We start from the raw sequence: 18,069 nt of genomic DNA, 5'->3' as shown, positions 1-18,069 counted from the left end.
GAGCAGGGTTGCAGGGCCAACACGGGGCTCTGCCTCCGCCTGGTCCCCAGCCCACACCTTTTTGTGATGCTCCTGAAGGATGTGTGGGGTGCTCGAGTGCATTCCTGTTGGCTCTGTGCACAGTGTGGAGCCATGTGTGTGCCCACACGTGTGAAGGAGGCCCAAAGCAGCACACCCCTCATACGTGCTCCACCCGAGACACACCGGTGCCAGGGGGGCAGGAAGGGCCTGTTTGCAAAGCAAATATTGACCCTCCCAGCCTTCCTCCAGACCTCAGCCAATGTCCCCAAGTCCTGCCCTCATCTCTGCTGGGTGCAGACCTGTGCTGGCCCTGGTGACCAGCCTGCTCCCCATCTCCCACCTCTTTGGTGATGCAGCCGTCTTTGTTCAGGTCATAGAGGTTGAAGGCCCAGTTCAGGCGATCATCAATGGTACCCCGCAGGATGATGGACAGCCCAGACACAAAGTCCTGCAAGGATGGACAAGGCAGGCAGACAGAAGTCATGGCCACAAAGGGTCTCATGGCCACAGAGGGTACAGCCCTGCTTGTCCCTCCCGCAGAGGAGGTACTCGTCTCCAAAGCAGATGTGCCCTGGGGCTGGGCTGACAAGAGAAACATTATCAAAAAGAGCTTGGGGAAAACTGATTGCTTGTCCCCAAATATATCCCACACTAGTCCCTTGGGTCACAGAATCCAAGAGGACAATGTGCATCAGGACCTGCTCTTCAGCCGAAGCCTGAACAAGACCCAGCCATGGCTGTGCCTGCCAGGTACCTACAAGACACTAGCTAGGAAAGAGAGTTGTTTCTTTTCACTGTTTTTCCACTGCCTCTGGGATTTTAATAAACTCCACCAGCCCCTGCAAAGCTCTCTGTCCATCCGCAACAGCAACGCTGCTCAGTGCAGCCCATGGTACCTGAAGGGACATGCCCTCCCTGCCCCACTGCCACCCCCTCCTTGGCCACAGCTCACCTCGAAGCTGACAGAGCCATCGTGGTCAGTGTCGAAAGCGTTGAAGAGAAAGGTGGCATACGTGCTGGAGTCTGGGGGGAGGCAGACAGTGTGAGAGGGTGCTGTGTGTCCCCCAGCCCCGCGGAGGCACCCATGCAGGGCACAGGGATGGGGATGGGCACTCACCTCCCTGCGGGAAGAACTGTGAGTAGATCTGCTTGAAGTTTTCTTCATTGACAATGCCACTCGGGCACTCCTGCCAGGGCAAACTGCAGTGTTACCTCCACATTGTGGAGAGGGGCTGAGCACCCCCCTAAATCCCTGTGGCTCCCTTGCCCTGGCCCTGGCTCCGCACTGCCTGGTGGAGCGGCTGGTAAGGCTGCTTGGAGCATCTCCCACATTTTGTGGGCTGCATCCTTTGCTGGAGGGGCTCTGCATCCCAGGCACGCAGGGAGTGGGCTCTCTGCACCCAAGGGGTGGAACACAGGATCAGACCTCCCCACTGAGCTCTCGGGAGGTGGGATCATGACATAGCCTGACATAAACTTCACCCCGAGGTCCTGAAAGCCTTTGCAAACCCCAGGCACCACTGGCTGTGAAGCACACTCCAAGGTGGACATGGTAGAGGAGGTGGGGCTAGCAAAGCTGGTTAAGGGGTACTCACATTCTTGAAGCCTCGGTACAGGACCTGCAGCTCCTTGCGGGTGAACTTGGTCTGCTCCTGGAGCTGCTCCAGCCCCTCAGGGCGGTGGCAGACGGTGGAGAGCTCAAACTCATCCTCAACGCTGTCTGCAAGGAACCCAGGGGAAGAGGGGCAGATGAGGCCAGCACCATCCTGTCCTGCCCTGCCATGCCAGGGAGCAGGAGAGGCACCTTGCACAGCACATCCCATCCTCACACCTGCCCAGGGTAACACATTTCTGGGGTGCGCTGCTCAGCTGGAGTTGGGTCTATGCCAGCAGGGGACACTGAGACAACCTGGGGGCATACCAGTGACTGACACTGGGCAACAGCCCACCCCAGCCTCCAGTACAACCCAGGCTGGGCAGAAAGGGTATGTGAAATACCCCCCAAGTGCTGAGATCCCCCATGCCTGCCTTTCTACTGCCCCCAGCACAGGCATTTGCCTTGTGGAGCCAAGACCCTGGATGTCCGGCTGGTCTGTGCCGCACTGGGAGTCGAGTCCATCGGAAGAGCTGCCCCCCAGAACCCCCAGTCCCAGGTGTGCCCCCAGCCTTGTCTAGACCCTGTCCTGCTGCTGTGCCCCCCCTTCATCGGTGGCTTCTCCCCACCAACTGGCAAGATGCATGATCCCTGCCTGCAGCAGCCAGCACCCCCAGACCCCACTGCAACTAAGAGGGGCTGTAGCCCCACAGTGGGTACCCCCCCCCCCCCCCCCCCCGTGGGGTAGGTCAGCCCCTGCCCCTTCATACTCACCTCTTCTCCCGGGAGGGATCAGCTCACATTGTGGGGCAGGGGTGACCCCAGCCAGGGGCTCAAACTCACCAAGGGGCCAAGCACACCCAGTGCAGGGGGGCTAGGGGCACTGGGCAGCCCTGCACTCACTCCCCGCTCAGCCCCTTTTGCCCCCACCATCACACCTCTATCTCCAAACCAACACTGTGCGTTGAGCAACAACCCCCCAGCCCTTAAACCAGCACCGGGAGGGTCCTGCTACCCCAAGCCAGCTCCAAAGAAGGTCTTGCCACTCTGCATCCTGTGGGAGCTGCTCCGGGGAGCTGGAAAGGGGAGTAAAACCAGCCTGGAAGCAGGCAAGGACAGAGGTGGGTGCAGAGCCCATTGGGTCAGATCCCTCCGGGGCAGGACTGATCCTGACAGCCCCAAACCCAGGGCAGGGGATTGCTGGAGGCGTCCCCTTCCCGCGGGCAGGGCCAGGACGGAGGGCAGGCAGCAGCACCACCAGGGACACACACACACAAAGGCAAGAAGAAGCACTTGCTTTCGCTGAGCGAGGGGATGGATTTGGGCCGGCAGCACGGCAGCAGTTTGAGGAATCGCTGCTTCAGCGCTTTTTTAGTTTGGCCCGGCGCGTTGCCTGGAAGAAAGAAGGAGTCACCAAGCAGAAGAAGAGTTAACAGAGCAGCGGCCCCCGGACCCGGCAGGCAGCAGGATTGGGCACCCGACGTGGGGTGAGTAGGGCCACAGGCAGCACATGCAGCGTGAGGCCAGAGGAGCAGGAAGGCAAAGCCCAGCCCAGGCTCTGCTCAGCCTTTCAGCTTCATCCCAGGACAAACCCGGCACTGGAGTTTCCTCCTTGGGAAGAGGGAGGGTGGCAAAGGGGCAACCCTGCTGAGCTACCCACAGCCCGCACCTCTGCAGCCCCCCAGTGGAGCACACCAGTGTGCACTGGAGACACCCAGAAGCCCAGAAACCCAGGAAATGGCAGGGCTGGACTCCGCACTTTAGCTTCAAGGCCAAATACCTGCTCCCTGGGGACCCTTCTCTCCCGGTGGGGCTGTGCAAGGAGGCAAGGCAGGATGGAGCCCAAGAAACAGCCTGTGGCCAAGCTCGGGCATTGCATCCTCCCCAGAGCCGGGTTTGATCCTGCTGGCACTGGATGGCCGAACGTGAAGCATGCACTGAGCACAGCCATGCAGCCCAGACCGCAGCATGCACCCCCGCCCCAGTGCGGCACTGGGAGCCAAGCCCGGGGACCTGCTTTGAGACAGCCAGAAGGGGAATGGGGCTCAGGGCTTTGCCTCAGCCAGGCTATGGGGCAGGGTGAGGGGCTCCCCACATCAGCCCAGCCCATGGCCATCTCTTTCAAGTGGCCCTGCATTAATAGCAGGTCCCCTCACTACACAGACACCCCCCACCCCCCATTCCCCCATCCAGACCCCAGTGGCTTTGCTCAGCCCCATCTCTCCCAGCTGGCACTGCCCCACAGCTGTAGACCCGCTCCCTCCCTTCCCGCAGGGCCCCGCAGTACCTCAAGCCAGCAAACTCAGAGCAGGACTAATGCCACAGGCAGGGAGGGGAGGAAGAGGAGGGGATGAAGGCCGTGCTGGGCTTCAGCCCCCAAAGGGAGGCAGACAGCAGCATGAGGCACCAATGGGACGAAAGGTGCAAAGACCCTTTGGGGCTCTGCTGACACCGCGTTTGCTCCAAGTGCCCTGGACATCTGCAAGCAGCAGGTCATGATGCCTACATGTCCTGAGCCCTGGTTTTGGGGTTGTTTCTCTAGGGAGCTAGCGCATGGGGCTTCTCCAGCAGCTTTCTCAGCCTTATGGGGCTGAGCTGAGCCTCAGGTGCTGGGGAAATGGTTCTGCACAGTACCCAGCTCCAGGATAGGGACATGGGTCTGCATCCAGCAGCCCCTGCTAGGCAGGTTGGCCCTGAGTGCCCACAGGCAGGACATGGGACACTTTGAGCTCACATCAGGGCAGCTGGCTGGGGCAGGAAGCTCCATCACTCTGGGCAATGGAGAACAGCTCCAAGAGGTCATTGTCCCTGCAGGACATCACACAAAGCGACTCAGAGAGGGCAAACTTGTCCCTAGGGAAGTGGCATCCACAGCAGGATGCCAGTGACAAGCAAACACATAGGGATGCACAAATGCACCCCCTGCCATTTGTCACAGGGTGACAGGGGCAAGAGTGAGGGCCAGGATCTTGACACTGGCAGGACAGCACAGCCTGGCTTCTCTCTGCTCCAGGGTTTGCAGGTAGGTGAGGAAAGAGGCTTTTTTCTTCCTAGAAGCAGGCATTAATTGTGCACAATACATTTTGCCCAGCTACTTTTCCAGAGCTTTCATTTGCAGAGGGAAAGGGAAATTGCACCTTTCAGCATTCCAAGGATGCTCTGGGGCCAGGTCCCTCCAGCAGAAACCAGCTGTGGGGACAAACCTGGGAGGCAGGAGCAGCCCTTTTGCCCAGGGAGAAGGGATGGGGCAGGTAGAGCAACACCCAACATCAGGGTGATGGACCAGGGGAGGGAGCAGGGCAGGAAGGAAACCATACAGCGAGATGCAACAGAGAGTAAACTGTGGTTGGACTCACAGGGGCAGCAGGTATAGGCACGTGCAGTAGGTCAGGTCGGGTGCAAGTTACACTTTAGTTTGTTATAAAGAAGGAAAAAGAAAAAAAAAATAAAGAACATGGGTGTTTTCTTAAGGAGGAAACCGAAGAGGGCCCAATTCCAGGGGCCTTGGGGCAGGGGAGGGAGCACGTTCAGCACATGCAGCTTAACAACAGGAGAGGGGTGACCAGGGCTGGGGTTTTGCTGTCCTGGCTTTGGTGCACCCAAGGGCTCTGCTGGGGAGGACGCACCCACACTGTCCCCTTTCTGTCCCCAGCATCCAAACCATGAGCAAATCTGGGGGCTCCCTGGGCTCCCCCTTGCTGGAAAACAGTTCTGCCCAAAGATGGGGAGCACAGCCTGGTCATGGGCTGCCCCACTAGGCACAGGGGATGTCCACAGCACAAAGCCCTGTCCCTGCCAGTGACAGTTCCTTTTCCAGATGTTGCTCTGCCTTCCACCCCTCTGCAAGAGCCATCAAGTGGCTGGCACAAAACAAGCCAACAGAAAGGGCTGGCAGTGTTTTATCTGTGGTGGGAGGTCTGCCAGGTTAAGTGGCTTGTCACTTCCCATGCATCACTCCACCTAGCCTAGCAACTTCGAAACGCACGCACACACAAACTGAGCCTCCATCCTTGGGCAGCACCAAAAGGGGAAGGGATTTCCCATCCTCACCTCCACACGCTATTGAAATGAATCCCGGAGGTTGCTGGACACTGGCTGTGAGGGGGCCTGCAGGGGGTGGATGCCTGACCCCAGCAATGACCACCACCAGGATGGCCATGGACCACTTTGTATTGAGCCACCAGCAGCTGATGTGTCCATGGGGGCTGCATCCAGCCAGTGCTGCCGTGTCAGTGGGTTACATGGTGTTGGGCTGAGACCCCCATTCCCAGGAAGGACCCAAGCCTTTGCTGTTCCATTCTCTCCTCAGTGAGAAAGCAGGAGCTGGGGTCAGCCCAGTATATAACCATTTCCCTGCCCTCCCCACAGAGCCACAGCCATCAGCACCCTCCCAGTGACAGATGGCTGGGGAGACAAACCCACCCCTTCCACAGCACCCTCCTGCCAGAAAAGACCCTACAACAACAACAAACCAAGAGGCAGTGCCGAAACTCCCCCCTCACTCTCAGTTACTCATCAATAAATGCATATCATGATGGGTGCAAGATGTGCATCCCACAACAGCGAGACCCCTACAAGCATCCCCAGCTCAGCACCCACAGGGTGGGTCACGCAGCTCCCACAGACCCTGCTTGGCCCCATGGGACAACACTGTGTCAGTCGGAAGGTCAGTAGGAGCTAGTACCCCAGGGACAGTCTGCCCCAGCACCCTGCCCTAGGAGCAGGGCTGGGGTGGCAGAAGGCAGCTGGGCAAGGGGACCCTCTGCCTTTTCAGATAGTGTGGCTGGGAAGCAGCAGGGCAAACCCCAGCCAGGGTCGGGGGATGAGCCAGAAGAAAAGGCAAGGCAGGCCTAGGGGAGCATAGGAAAGGGGTCAGCAGTTCCCGGAACACACCTTTTCCTGTAGAAGAGCCTCCATCCCCTTCCAGAGTATTACCTTTCCCCGAAAGGACAGAGGGACATCCCCAAGCTCCCCCTGCCAGGCCACAGCTCTGGATCCGTCCAGGCAGTGATGCTGTCCAGCTGCCCCTACAACCTGTAGCTCACAGTCATCCCTGTGCAGGGCTCAGCTCCAAGCAGGGTCCATCAGCTTCCAGCTCTGCTCCCCCTTCACAGTGCCCAGCCTCGGGCAGTGCCACCTCCCAGTCACTGGGACCACAGCTCTCGGGGTCTGCAATGAAGGGTGGCAGGAGAAGGAGCCAGCAAGCTCCCCCAGCCATCCTCAGAGGGGGGTCAGGATGGGTCCCACCAGCAGCAGCTCTGCAAATGACCCTCATCAGTCAGTGGTGACAGAGCTGAGTGTAACCAGGGCCAAGATGCCTGCAGCAGCCGTTGGGGCCAGACAGTCATCCATTAGGGGAATGAAATCAGAGCTGGCATCTCCTGGGGCCAGAGACAGACAAATAGTCCCTGTCTTGGGGGTTGGACAGGGGCAGCCCCAGCCCAGACACCCAGAGCCAGCAGGGCTGAAGGAGATGGGAGTGGCAAAGCTGCTAAGTGACACTTGCAGTTCATGGGACAGCAGAGACCAGCATGTTCCCCAGTGCCAGAGAGAGGACAGCAGCTGCAGGACCCTCGTGCCAAGCAGGCCCCGCAGGGAGACAGGGGCACGGACCAGAAGGAGCTGCAAAGAAGAGCAGAGGCTCATAGCAGTGCTGTCCCCATTCCCACCCCAGCCTGTAACAGTGCTCCCAGATAGCCTGGCTGTGCTCAGAGAAGATGTTTGCAGAATAATAATTTCTCAGTCCACACCACATTTGAAATGTTGCGAGCAGGGACCAGGACGAGATACAGGTGCCGAGGGACAGTGGAGCTCAGGGGCTCCCCAAACAGAGCAGGTAAGGCTGTAGGACTGGGCCAGCTGTGTGTATCACGCTGCTGCAAAACCCTTGCACAAGGACACATCTTACCCTGTCCCCATCACCACCTCCATGGTAGGGACACCTCTGGCAGCAGGAACTAGCGCATCCAAGGTGCCAGAGAAGCTACCCATAAAATGCCCCAGCAGAGCAGCAGCTCTTCTTGGCTGCAGGCAGCATGTCCTGTAAGACAGCTGGTGTTCTGCATACCCATTACCCAGATGCCATCAGCATCCTCCCCAGGAAGGCACAGGGATGAAGCGTGGACATGCCTCAGCCACAGCCCAGCCAGATCCCTGGCAGCTCAGGGACATCCTCCATCACAAAGGGGTTGAAATCATCTCCTGGGCACAGCACGCTTCTCCCCTCCTTCTGCTTAGCCACTAATTGCTCCTCTGATGTCTCCTATCCACACATCCTCCCATCACAGTTCCCATCCTGAGATATGGCTGCCCAAGCAAGTGTGATCTGCAGCCCCTTCATCTCACAGCATCCGCAGCGCCAGCCAGGATGCAGAGGCACTGGGGACAAACAAACCCCAGATCACACTTATGGAAAGTTTGTTGGCAGCCTTTGCCTGTCCGTGGCACAGCTGAGGAAGGCAGCCAAAGGAGACAAGGCAGCAGCACCATGCAGCTTTCTGCACTCTCACCCTCACCAAGCACAACCTACAGGTCCATGCATCCCTCACTCTGACAAGTTTTGGGTCCTCTTGTCTGGCCACATCCAGTCCTGTCCTCAGTACCCACCTGCCAATCCGGGGAGCTCAGCACCCACAGCAGCCCCTCCCCTCCCCAACCCTTGCACAGCCCCACAGGGAGGGCAGAGGGGACATGGACTCCGGACTCTTTTAGCCACGTTCCCCCCCTAGCTTTCAATTCCTGTGGCAGCGAAAAAAGCTTTCCTCTGCGTGGTGGCGCACCCCACATCCATCACTCCTTGCCCCCAGCTCTCACTCATCTACCCAGCCTCAGCCAACTGCAGCCCCTATTCCCATTATCTGACAAAGCCCAGCCCTCTGCATCCCAGTGCCCCCAGACTCCAACACCCCAGGCAGCCCCAGTCCCCCAGCACCCCACACATCACTGCACCCCGATGCCTCCAGATCAAGATATCCCCCCTCAATTCTCCCAGACACCCCAGCTTTCTAGCATCCTGCACCCCAACACCCCACATACCAATGTCCCTAGATATTCCCACTCCGACATCCCCGATACCCTTGCACCCCAGTGCCCCCCATGCATGTCAACACTCCCAAACACCCCCAGACACCCTCATTTTCCCAGCTCCCTACACCCTAATGTTGCCAGACACCCTAAACACCCTCCCAGACCCTAATGCCCCCCTCAAATGCCCCAAAAACACACTAATCCTTTCAAATGCCCCCCAACCACCCTGCAGTCCCTGGGACAGGAGGTGAGGAGAACCTCCACCACAACATCCCTATCCCATTGCAACCCCATCCCCATCCTTGTCCCGGTCCCACCTCCCCTGGTCAGGTCGATGATGCCCAGGGCATGGAGTAGCTTGAGGCTGGAGCACAGCAGCAGGATGATGCCCACCGTCTGCAGCCCCTGCGGGTCCCAGGGCGCCCCAGCAACAGACATCCCCCAGGCACAGAGCCCCAGCAGGCAGCTGGTCTGGCAGCAACAGACCCAGCAAGGGAGGAGGGGAGGGCAGGGGAGGAGAGACCTGCCTTGGCCCTCCCTCTTCCCGCCCAGACACCCACTCTGGGGTCCCTCAGGGCACCCAGGCTGCAGGGGAGGAGGGAGCCCACGCAACTTCCCAAGAGGCTCAGGGGTCAGCTGGCACCCCACAGCCTGGCACGGACACCCCACAGCACTCTAAAACACAGAGGGGTGCAGAACTGGCACCAATGAGTGTGTGGAGGAGACTCCGCTGCCCCTGACTCCCACCCCAACAGCAGCACGTGGTAGCAGCAACCCTGGAGCCGAGCCGTGCACAGGGACCCTCGAGCTCATTGCTCACTGTCCCCCAGGATACCGCTGTCACCCAGCCCAGGGACCAGCCCTGCTCAGAACAGCTCCCCTGCCCCATACCAAACCTGCCCTCCAGCAAGGCCCCCACCTTTGTGCACCCACAGCGTGGCACGAGGAGTTCCCTGCCGTGGAGCTGAGCCTTGTCCACCGATCACCTCCACGGACACCTGCAACCCTCACCTTCATTCTTCACCTCCTGGGGGAACATCTGCATCTCTGCACCGGCAGGTAAGTCACAGCCATGTGCAAGATCCGTGGCATGTGGAGGAACTGCAGCTGGGGGCTGCCAGCCCTGGGCACCTCACTGGCTGCTGGAGGGACATGTGCCCCACAGGGTGCTGCCTGGAGGGAGGGCAGCACGGCAGGGTGCCCAGCCTGGGTGGGGGCTCACCACAGCCCACCCAAAGCCCTGCCTTGTGGGCAGCAGGGCAGAGACCCCAGCCTGGCAACAGTGGTTATTAGAGTCTCTCCGAGCCGGTTTTCTATGCATCTCTCACCTAAAAGCTGCTTCTGATCTGACCACCCCCTGCTCCAGTGGCACAGCAAGCCCCAGGGCAGGTGCCCGTGGGGAACGAGACATTTCCCTGCATCCCTAGGAGGGGATGCTGCAACCAAGCATGGATTGCACATAGGACCTCCTGCTACCTACCCTCTGGGGATGACCCCACAGAGACCTGGCCAAAGCAGCTCTGTTCCCACCTGTGCCCAGCTGGGGTCTAATCCTGCCCCTCGCAGGGAAGACGTGAAGGAGACCCCGTTGAGCTCCCACAGCACCCTGCAGCCCAACACAACCCTGTGCTAGAAAGCCCCAGACCAGCTCCAAGCCAACCTCCCCCACTGGACTCAGGTTTTGTCCTCCACCAGCACTGCAGGGCTGCAAAGAAGGGCTGTCCCAACAGGTTCCCTTGCTCTTTAGCTTTATTGCTTTTACTCCAGCCTGTGATTTTCTCACCTCCCTGTGGCTGAGTGATCTCCCTGCCCCTCCATCCTCTAGCTCAGAGCCCATTTCTGGAGCAGGATGCAGCAGGGTGAGGTCCTTGCTCTATGTCCAGCTGGATCCCCTTACTCCCCTCTCCAGGCACATCAGCAACAGAAAGAGCAAGCCAGGCCAGAGGGAATTGGGAGGGAAGCAATGTGAAAAGTGATTAACATGAGGCCGGAGGGAGAAGAGATTCAACAAGCTAATTACATCTGGCTGGGCTGAACGTGACACCACAGAGCAGCAGAGCCAGCGGGGTGTATGCTGCAGGTGCCATGGTCCTTGGAAAGTTGGTGCTGGGAGAGCTGCCCTGCCCTGGCCCCAGCTATAGGGGTCATGGCCAAGGGGACCCAGGAACAAGTCCCCTTCTCCCCTAGCTTCACTCCCTCCAGGCAGAACAAGACAGTGCAGCCCATCCTATGTCCATGGTGATGACCAGAGCTGATGCCCCTGGGTGCGAAGCATGTGGAAGATGCTCCACAGAGGGGAGCATAAGATCCCCAGGAGACTTTCTTCTTCAAGACCCCAATGCTGGCAGGATGCAGCCCAGCTACCGCATGCCTGAGAGTGTAAGGCTATGCCAGGATCCAAAGTCTCTGCCCCTTCCCCTCCCTGCTTTGCAAGTCCTCACCATGAGCCATCAGTTTTCTCCTGATTCAGCCACCAGACCCTGCCCAGCCCTAAAGCCAGCTGAAAACCCTACCAGTCCTTGGAAAAGAAAAAGCAAGGGTTAAACCCACTGCGCTTGGTGAAATCTCTGGTGCATCCCAGCCCAGGGATCAAAACTTCAACCTGGAGCACCTACAGCTGTCACAGGCTGGATTTCAGTGCTCCAAGATCCACACCACCTGTAGCCAGCTTGCCTTGACCTCTCAGGTCTGTCAGAACTGCCAGGCTGGATGATGCCCTGAGCCCAGTGACCCCTGGCACTGTGCCCCAAAGGGCTGGTCCTTCCTGCAGCCAAGTCTCCTTGCTCCTGCCAAAGGGGTTCCTGGAAAGCAAGAGTGAAGCTGGGCTTGGCACAGGGCTTCACTCTCACCAGCACCACGGAGACACTCATTTTCTCCCCTCTCTGGAGGGACCCTTGCCTTGAGCTAGGTACCAGGAAGAGGCCATGCTGCTTGCTGCCACCACCCTCCTGCCTGGCATTCTTTGGTGTGCTGGTGGCACCCAGAAAGCTGCTGCTCCCCCCTGTTTCTCCCCAGACTCTGCAGGGGTTTGGCACCCTCCCCAGCCCTGCTTCCTCCTCCACATCCTCAGCTCTGGGGCAACAGCAGCAGCGCCCTGGGGAAGGTAGGGGCCAGCGCAACCCATGTCAGGGGCTCTCCAAGACACCCCCAGTCCTGCCCGCCCCACAAAAAGACCCTGACCCGGCCAAGGTAGGGACAGTCCTGCCAGCCCCGGGCAGGCTGCAGTTATCCTGCCGATAGCAATCTGCAGCTTCATCTAATATTCATCTGAGGCTGGGCTAGCGGGTGGCTCTCCCGCCTTTTACCTCTGCCCACCCCTCCTCCCAGCCAGGACCAATTGCTCTCTGCTGAATTATTGATGCTGCACTTCAGAAGCCAAAATCAATAGTGTTTCTCTTCGCCTGCCCCCTCCTAAGCGCTTGGCTGAAGTGGGCTCTTGGTGGGGGACTGGGAGACCCATGGACAGCTCGGCAGTGCTCGGGTGGCTCTGCTGGGAGATGTTTGGGGCTGGAGACAGGCAGCGGTGGAGGGGTGACATGGCCTGTCAGTGATTAACCAGCTGGTAAACAACACCAGCTCCAGAATCAATGGCCCCTGGAGCAGAGCACACCCATGGGAGATGCTGCCAGACAGCCGCTCTGGCTGTTAACACAAAGGCTGTAGCGGGGTCCAAGGAGGGACAGTGCCAAGGGGACAGGGCGAGGGGGTACAGACAACCAGTGCTCCTGTCCAAGCCCTTGCTCAGAGGAGGCCCAGCTCCAGAAGGAGGACAGGCTGCCTGGGGCCTCATCCAGCTGAGTTTGGAAATCCACCAAGCCTGGAGTTCCCCTGTGTCGTCCCACTCCCCTCCATGGGGCAGATGGGGTCTCACTGAAAGATGCTCCCATTGAATCCTTCCCCAGGGCTGGGACATTTTTCTGGTCTCCTCTGGAGATGCTCCATTCCCAGCCCATCACTGTGGCGGCACAACACTTCCCAGCACCCAGGGACACCACCAGCACGGCCTGGGCAGACAGACAGCCACAGGCAGGGGGCCGGCAGGGATGGGGCAGGGAGAATGCAGGGTGGCAGCCAGAGCAGGGGAAGCACAGCAGGCTGTATCGATGGCTCCGAGTGGGTGGTGGGGCCCCGTGTCCATTAGCAGATCTGAGCCATTAGTGTACGGTTTCAGGCTCTTTGTGGTCCCTGGGCTGTCACTGCTCGCCCAGGCACAGCTGGTAAACAACCCCCGCCGGGGACCCAGCATTTCACAGCTCCAGACACAGCCTGAGACTTTCCCCAGAGAGCAAAGTCTCCTACCTGCTGCCTCCCAAGCAAGGGGGGCGACCCATGCAACAGCATCTCACCCCCATCCCAACACAGAGCTGCTCACCTGCAGGACTCCCCGTATGGTGCACAGGGCTCAGCTTAACCTCAGCCAAATTCTGCCCCTTCAGCAACACATTTCCCTCTCTTCCAGGCACCTTTTGTGATGAGAGCAGTTGCTGCCCATCTGGGTCACCTGGGTCTCAGTCCCACTGCCACAGCTGTGGTGAATCTCCATCCAGGCCAGAGGGGACCCACATCTCCCCACCATGGGGATGCAGGTGGAGTGGGACAGGGCAAGCTGTGCCTCCCCACCCTGCACAGTGACACCATGTGCTCCTGGGGTTGAGAGACAACTGGCAGCAAGGCCCCCTTCACTGGAGACAAGCATGCCACCATCCATCCCAGTCTCCTCTGAAGGGGAGCAGGCTGACAGGGACAAGGCTGGACACAGGACACCCCATCTCCAACCTCCTGCCCTGGCCCAGGCCAGAGTAAAATCACTTGCAAGGGGGCAAGGAGTATGCCCCAGGGGACGGAGGAGCATGGCCCAGGCAAGGAGCAGCCACACAGGCCAAGGGGGGCCCTGCCTTGTCCTGCACCCCTCAGCAGGATTGCTGCAGGGGCCAGAGGGCTCTCTGCCTCCCCCCCTCTCCACCGTCGCTGGGAGCCAGCATGCTGCAGAGCAGCTGCAATCAATGCCACCGACTTCGGTCCAAAGCTTTGGGCAGCTGCACGGGGAAGCAAAAGCACACACAAGGGGGGAAAGCAGGGTCTGGGGGAGGCACCTCCCAGATCGTCAGCAGAACTGGGGAGGGAGGGTTTAACCTGGGCACAGTCAGTGTGCCCCCCCCTCCAGGGCTCACAGGCAGGATGCGTGGCAGTTAGTTCAGCCCTGCCTCAGTTTCCCTCCTGGCATGATCCAGGCAGCAGCACTGCCACTGGAGCACAAGGACAAAGCAAGCAGTTAAGCAGCAATGGAAGCTTCCACCCACCATGCTTTCCTGTCCCACTAGCAGGTTCGCAGGACCAGAGGGAGAGATCCCCCCTCCCAGTCTTCCCCCTCCTCCCCACCCCCAGGCACAGCTGACCACAGCTGCTGCCCAGGGGTGCCCTGGCATCATTTGTGGAGGGGAGCCGGCATTCACTGCTGCACCCAGCTTGTGCAGGAGCCAGCGCTGCAGAATCGGAGCAGAGCATCCTGGAGCATCAGTGAACCAGGCAAACTGCCTGTCACCTCCTCACCCTGTGTGTGCCCCAACACCCGGGGCTGGGCAGGCTGTAGCATCCTTCAGATGGGCATCTGCAGGCATGGGCAGGGTCTGGGCAGGGCTGGGGGACCTTTCTCACAACCATCACCCCTGGGAGTCTAGGGAGCACCTGGACAAGTGGTCCTGACCTCCATCCCACCACACAGAGTCTCTTGAGTGGATCTGGGCTCTGCCAAGCATGCCCCACACGCGCCATCAGCACCTTACATGGCCCATCACCATCCGGGCAGCACCCCCTGTGTCCCCCCACCCTGCCCAAGGGCCACAGGGGGCCCTGGGGAGAGCCAGGAGCAGGAAGCGCAGCAGGCACCCAACCTGCCCAGGCCTGGCTCCTCTGCAGGCTGGTGCATGTTCAGGGTGAGGTGACCACGGTCCCTGGGGACACCTTGCTCCTGTAGAGGTGCTGGAAAACACCCTGGTGCCCACTTGCATGCTCACACACAGTCACAGCCCACAGCACCCCAGCACACATCAAAGTCACCACTGTGCAGCAGACACCCTGCCAGTCCTGTCCCCTCCCCATGTCCCCAGCCACTGGGACCTTGCACGCAGCAGGCAGGACACCCTGCTCCTTCTTCCTACTCCCCTACAAGCAGCAGACAGACACCATGTCCCAGGACTCTCCCGTGAATGCAGCAGCCTCAGAGCATCCTTGGGGCAGCTCTAGACACCCACCGCCTGCCCCGCCGTGTCCCCAGAGGAGCCAGCACCGCCCACGCCCGTTACCTTCCAAGGACACGGGCTCGAAGAGGCCAAACTGCTCCAGCACCTTGACGAAGAGGACCAAGACCACCAGCACCGCGATCATCTCAAGGCCTTCCAGGTTCATGGTGGGGGTGTCTCATGGCCCTACACCCTCCCACCCCCTCCCCACCACAGTCGTGCAGCCCCCTCACCCCAGCGCCATGGCCGCTGGACCACGCATCCCCAGGGACCCCTGCTTCTGTCCCCAAGGGGGGACTGGCTGTCACCCCTCTACTTGGGGAGGCCTGTCATCAGCTGTGGACAAGCAAGGGCTCAGCACAGGGCTGTGGCAGGCAGCTAGAGGAGCCCCAGCTGAGAGCCCAGGCAGAGCACGGCTGTGCCTGCGAGTAAGAGCGGAGAGAGGCCAAGTGGAGGGAGGCGTGGGGGGGTGGCGGGGATGGGGGAGCTGGGGGGGGAAAGAAGGCATGCCCTCCCATTCCAATGACACCACCTCCATCGATTTGCTTAATGCAGTTGCTAAGGAAACGGGCCACAGATATTAAAAGGCACTCCGTTCCCAGGGGGGTACATGGGGAGGGACAGGACGCTGGGCACTGGCTAAACATCCAGGATGGAATGACTCAGACTTGTCCTCTGCGCCCCACAGGCATGACTGCCCCATGGGGACCACCACGGCTGAGCACCCCAAGGTCCCCACAAACCTCTCCTGGGGAGGGTCTGGGGCAACAGGTCCAGCTGCCCCATTTCCAAGCAGGCAGATGGGTCAGGCCATCCCGCTGAGAGCCAAGGGGGGCCGGGAAGCAGGGCTGGGCCGGGAGCGGAGGCTGTGTTGCAGGATGCCTGAGACACTGCCAGACCTGCAGGCAGTGCAGCAATAGGCAGGAGAGGAGGGTACACAGGGGCTGGGAACCCAGGAGGACCAAGGGACCCAGTCAAGGTCACGCAGCAGCTGGAGGCAGAGGGCAAACACAGGCGTCCGCATGCCTGGGGCACACATCCACGCACAGCTAACAGGGCTATATTTAGCTCCTATGGTTTTTTTTAAAACAGCATCCCAGCCCTTGCCTGGCTGCTCGATCACAGGCCACAGGGACAACCTGGGAGCCAGGTGCCCCACCGGTCCCTGCCCCATCACCAGGGCTCAGCACCCTTTGGGGTGCACAGCTTTCCCTGGGGATGCCTCTGGCACTGCCCATCCCCAGGTGGGCAAGTCCCACATGGGGCATGATGCAAGACCAGTCCAAACTTGGCACCAGTGTGGCAGGAAGGGAGCAGGGCTGCCCCCATACTATTGCTGTCCCCCACCCTGCCCTGTCCCCTCCAGAAGCAAGGCTGGCTGCCCCAGGTGCAGCTGGGGTGGTTCCAGGACCCTCCTGTCCCCACAAAGGGCCCTGCAGACAGAACCGGGGCAGAAAGTTCCTTTTCCTCCCTGTTGTCTTTGTGCTGGGGCAGGGGTAAATATGTCACCAAGGGGAAGAAACATCACCCTGGGACACCTACGGGGGAAAAGGGTGGGAGAGGTGCTGGCTGACGCTGGCAAGAGCTCCCAGCAGGGCTGCCCCACACCAGCCCCCAGGCCCCCATTCCCAGCCTAGGAGGCTGCAGGTTTGTCCCCTGGCAGGGGATGGAGAGGGCTGGTGGCTCAGTCCCAGGTCATGTCATGGCTTGGCTATCTAGTGGCTCCTTGCCACCAGGCTCAGCATCTTCTGCCTGCCTGGGGCGTGCTCACAAGGCTGTGATGCCAGCAGAAGGTGCCAGCGATGCATCAGAGGCGGCTTGGGGAGAGAGCTGTAAGTCCTCCCTGGGGAAACATCCCTCAGGCTGGAAGTTTTCAGACCTGACATTTCCTTTTCTTGGAAAGAGGTGAGTTTCCAGGCACTGAGCCTGGATTTCACCTGGCTGGCTCCCAGCTTTGCCCCCGAGCGACAGGGTGACACAGACCTGTTGCACTCCAGAAGGAAGTTTCCCACTGACATCAACTGCATTTTTAAAGCCATTTTTCTTGCTGAGCCCCAGCTGCAATCCATCCTCTCCTCAAGCATCCAGCTGCTCCCAGGGCCGATGCCTGTTCCGCACGCCATGGGGCTATTTATGCAATCTAATCTTGGCCAGACACAGCGGTAGAGGAGCCCTTCCAGCCTGAGCCAGGACTTGTCCCAGCAAAGAGGGTTTGGGGCAGCCCCTCTTCAAAGCGAACCTGCTCAGCCCATGTGAGCAGACCGTCATCAGCACCTAGCATGTCTCCACCAGCGTTGTGGGATGCTGGGGCCAAAGGGTGCAGCAGCAGGTCAGCCACCAAGTGACAGCTTCCCCACCTGCCGTCATGCCCGTGCTGTCCCAGCCGGCCTCCCCGGCGGAGCAGCAATACATCACCCGCTGGCCGGTATGTCAGGATTATTCATTTCCACGCTGGAGCCATTAATAAAAGCCCTCCACTGTTCACTGCCAGCACAACACACGATCCCACCAGGATCAGCACAGGCACCCGGTGCCAGTCCCATGTCCCAGCGCCACACACCATGCCAGAGTCCAGCTCCCAACACTCGCAAAGTCACCAGGGTTTCTTGCCCAGAGCACATTCCCTCCCACTGAGGGTAGCTCCAGACAGGCTGGGGGTGTCAGGGGACCACCTCCTCAGCTCTCCCAGGTCCCAAGGGATGCTTCTCCAGCTGGACCTGCCCTCAGGATGGAGGAGACACACAGAACCCCACATGGGGCTCACTCATGCAGCTGCCTGCAAAGGATGCTCGAAAGGCCATCCGAAACATAAACACCCCATGAGAAGTGGGACAGGGCTTTGCCCCCCGTCCCACACCAAGGGGCATCACTCCCAGGGGTGGCTCCTCGCCCCTGCAGCCAGCCAGCCTTTGGCCATGCCACGGGAAGAGCCATGAGGCCCTGGCTGAGCCATTCAGGGAGAGGTCACGCAGATGGATGGAGAAACGTACGCCCTGGGCAGGAGACACCCTGCACATCCCCAGACACATGGTGCTGGTGCCACCTCTCCTGCCTGCTCCTCTCCTTGGGGGTCTCACCCTGCAAAGCCCCCAGCACACACATCCCACTGCAGCATGGCTCGGAGACACTCTTCACCAGGACCCCAGGACCCCTACCACATCCCAGAGCTCCCCAACACACCAGCTGAGG

At 60.0% G+C, this 18,069-nt stretch overlaps 1 protein-coding gene across 4 annotated transcripts in view; it reads right to left on the bottom strand.

Annotated features, from left to right (window-relative positions):
* The window catches only part of KCNIP2 (potassium voltage-gated channel interacting protein 2), a 45,985-nt gene that overhangs the window by 2,316 nt on the left and 25,600 nt on the right, over positions 1-18,069 (bottom strand). The window contains exons 2-6 of one of the 4 annotated variants that reach the window (XM_055790329.1): positions 2,909-3,008; positions 1,617-1,737; positions 1,139-1,208; positions 974-1,044; positions 362-469 (exon numbers count right to left, since the gene is read on the bottom strand). In XM_055790329.1, coding sequence (XP_055646304.1) covers positions 362-469; positions 974-1,044; positions 1,139-1,208; positions 1,617-1,737; positions 2,909-3,008 — 470 coding nt within the window. Of the gene's footprint in view, positions 1-361; positions 470-973; positions 1,045-1,138; positions 1,209-1,616; positions 1,742-2,908; positions 3,009-8,958; positions 14,003-14,943; positions 15,076-18,069 lie in introns of those variants that run through there. The other 3 variants (XM_005238959.3, XM_055790335.1, XM_055790341.1) reach the window with 3 other exon arrangements.

This window comes from Falco peregrinus, chromosome 1 (assembly GCF_023634155.1).
Source record: "Falco peregrinus isolate bFalPer1 chromosome 1, bFalPer1.pri, whole genome shotgun sequence".
Lineage (NCBI taxonomy): Eukaryota > Metazoa > Chordata > Aves > Falconiformes > Falconidae > Falco > Falco peregrinus.
The sequence above is the reverse complement of the archived record's forward strand: the minus strand, read 5'-3'. Positions and strand labels throughout refer to the sequence as shown.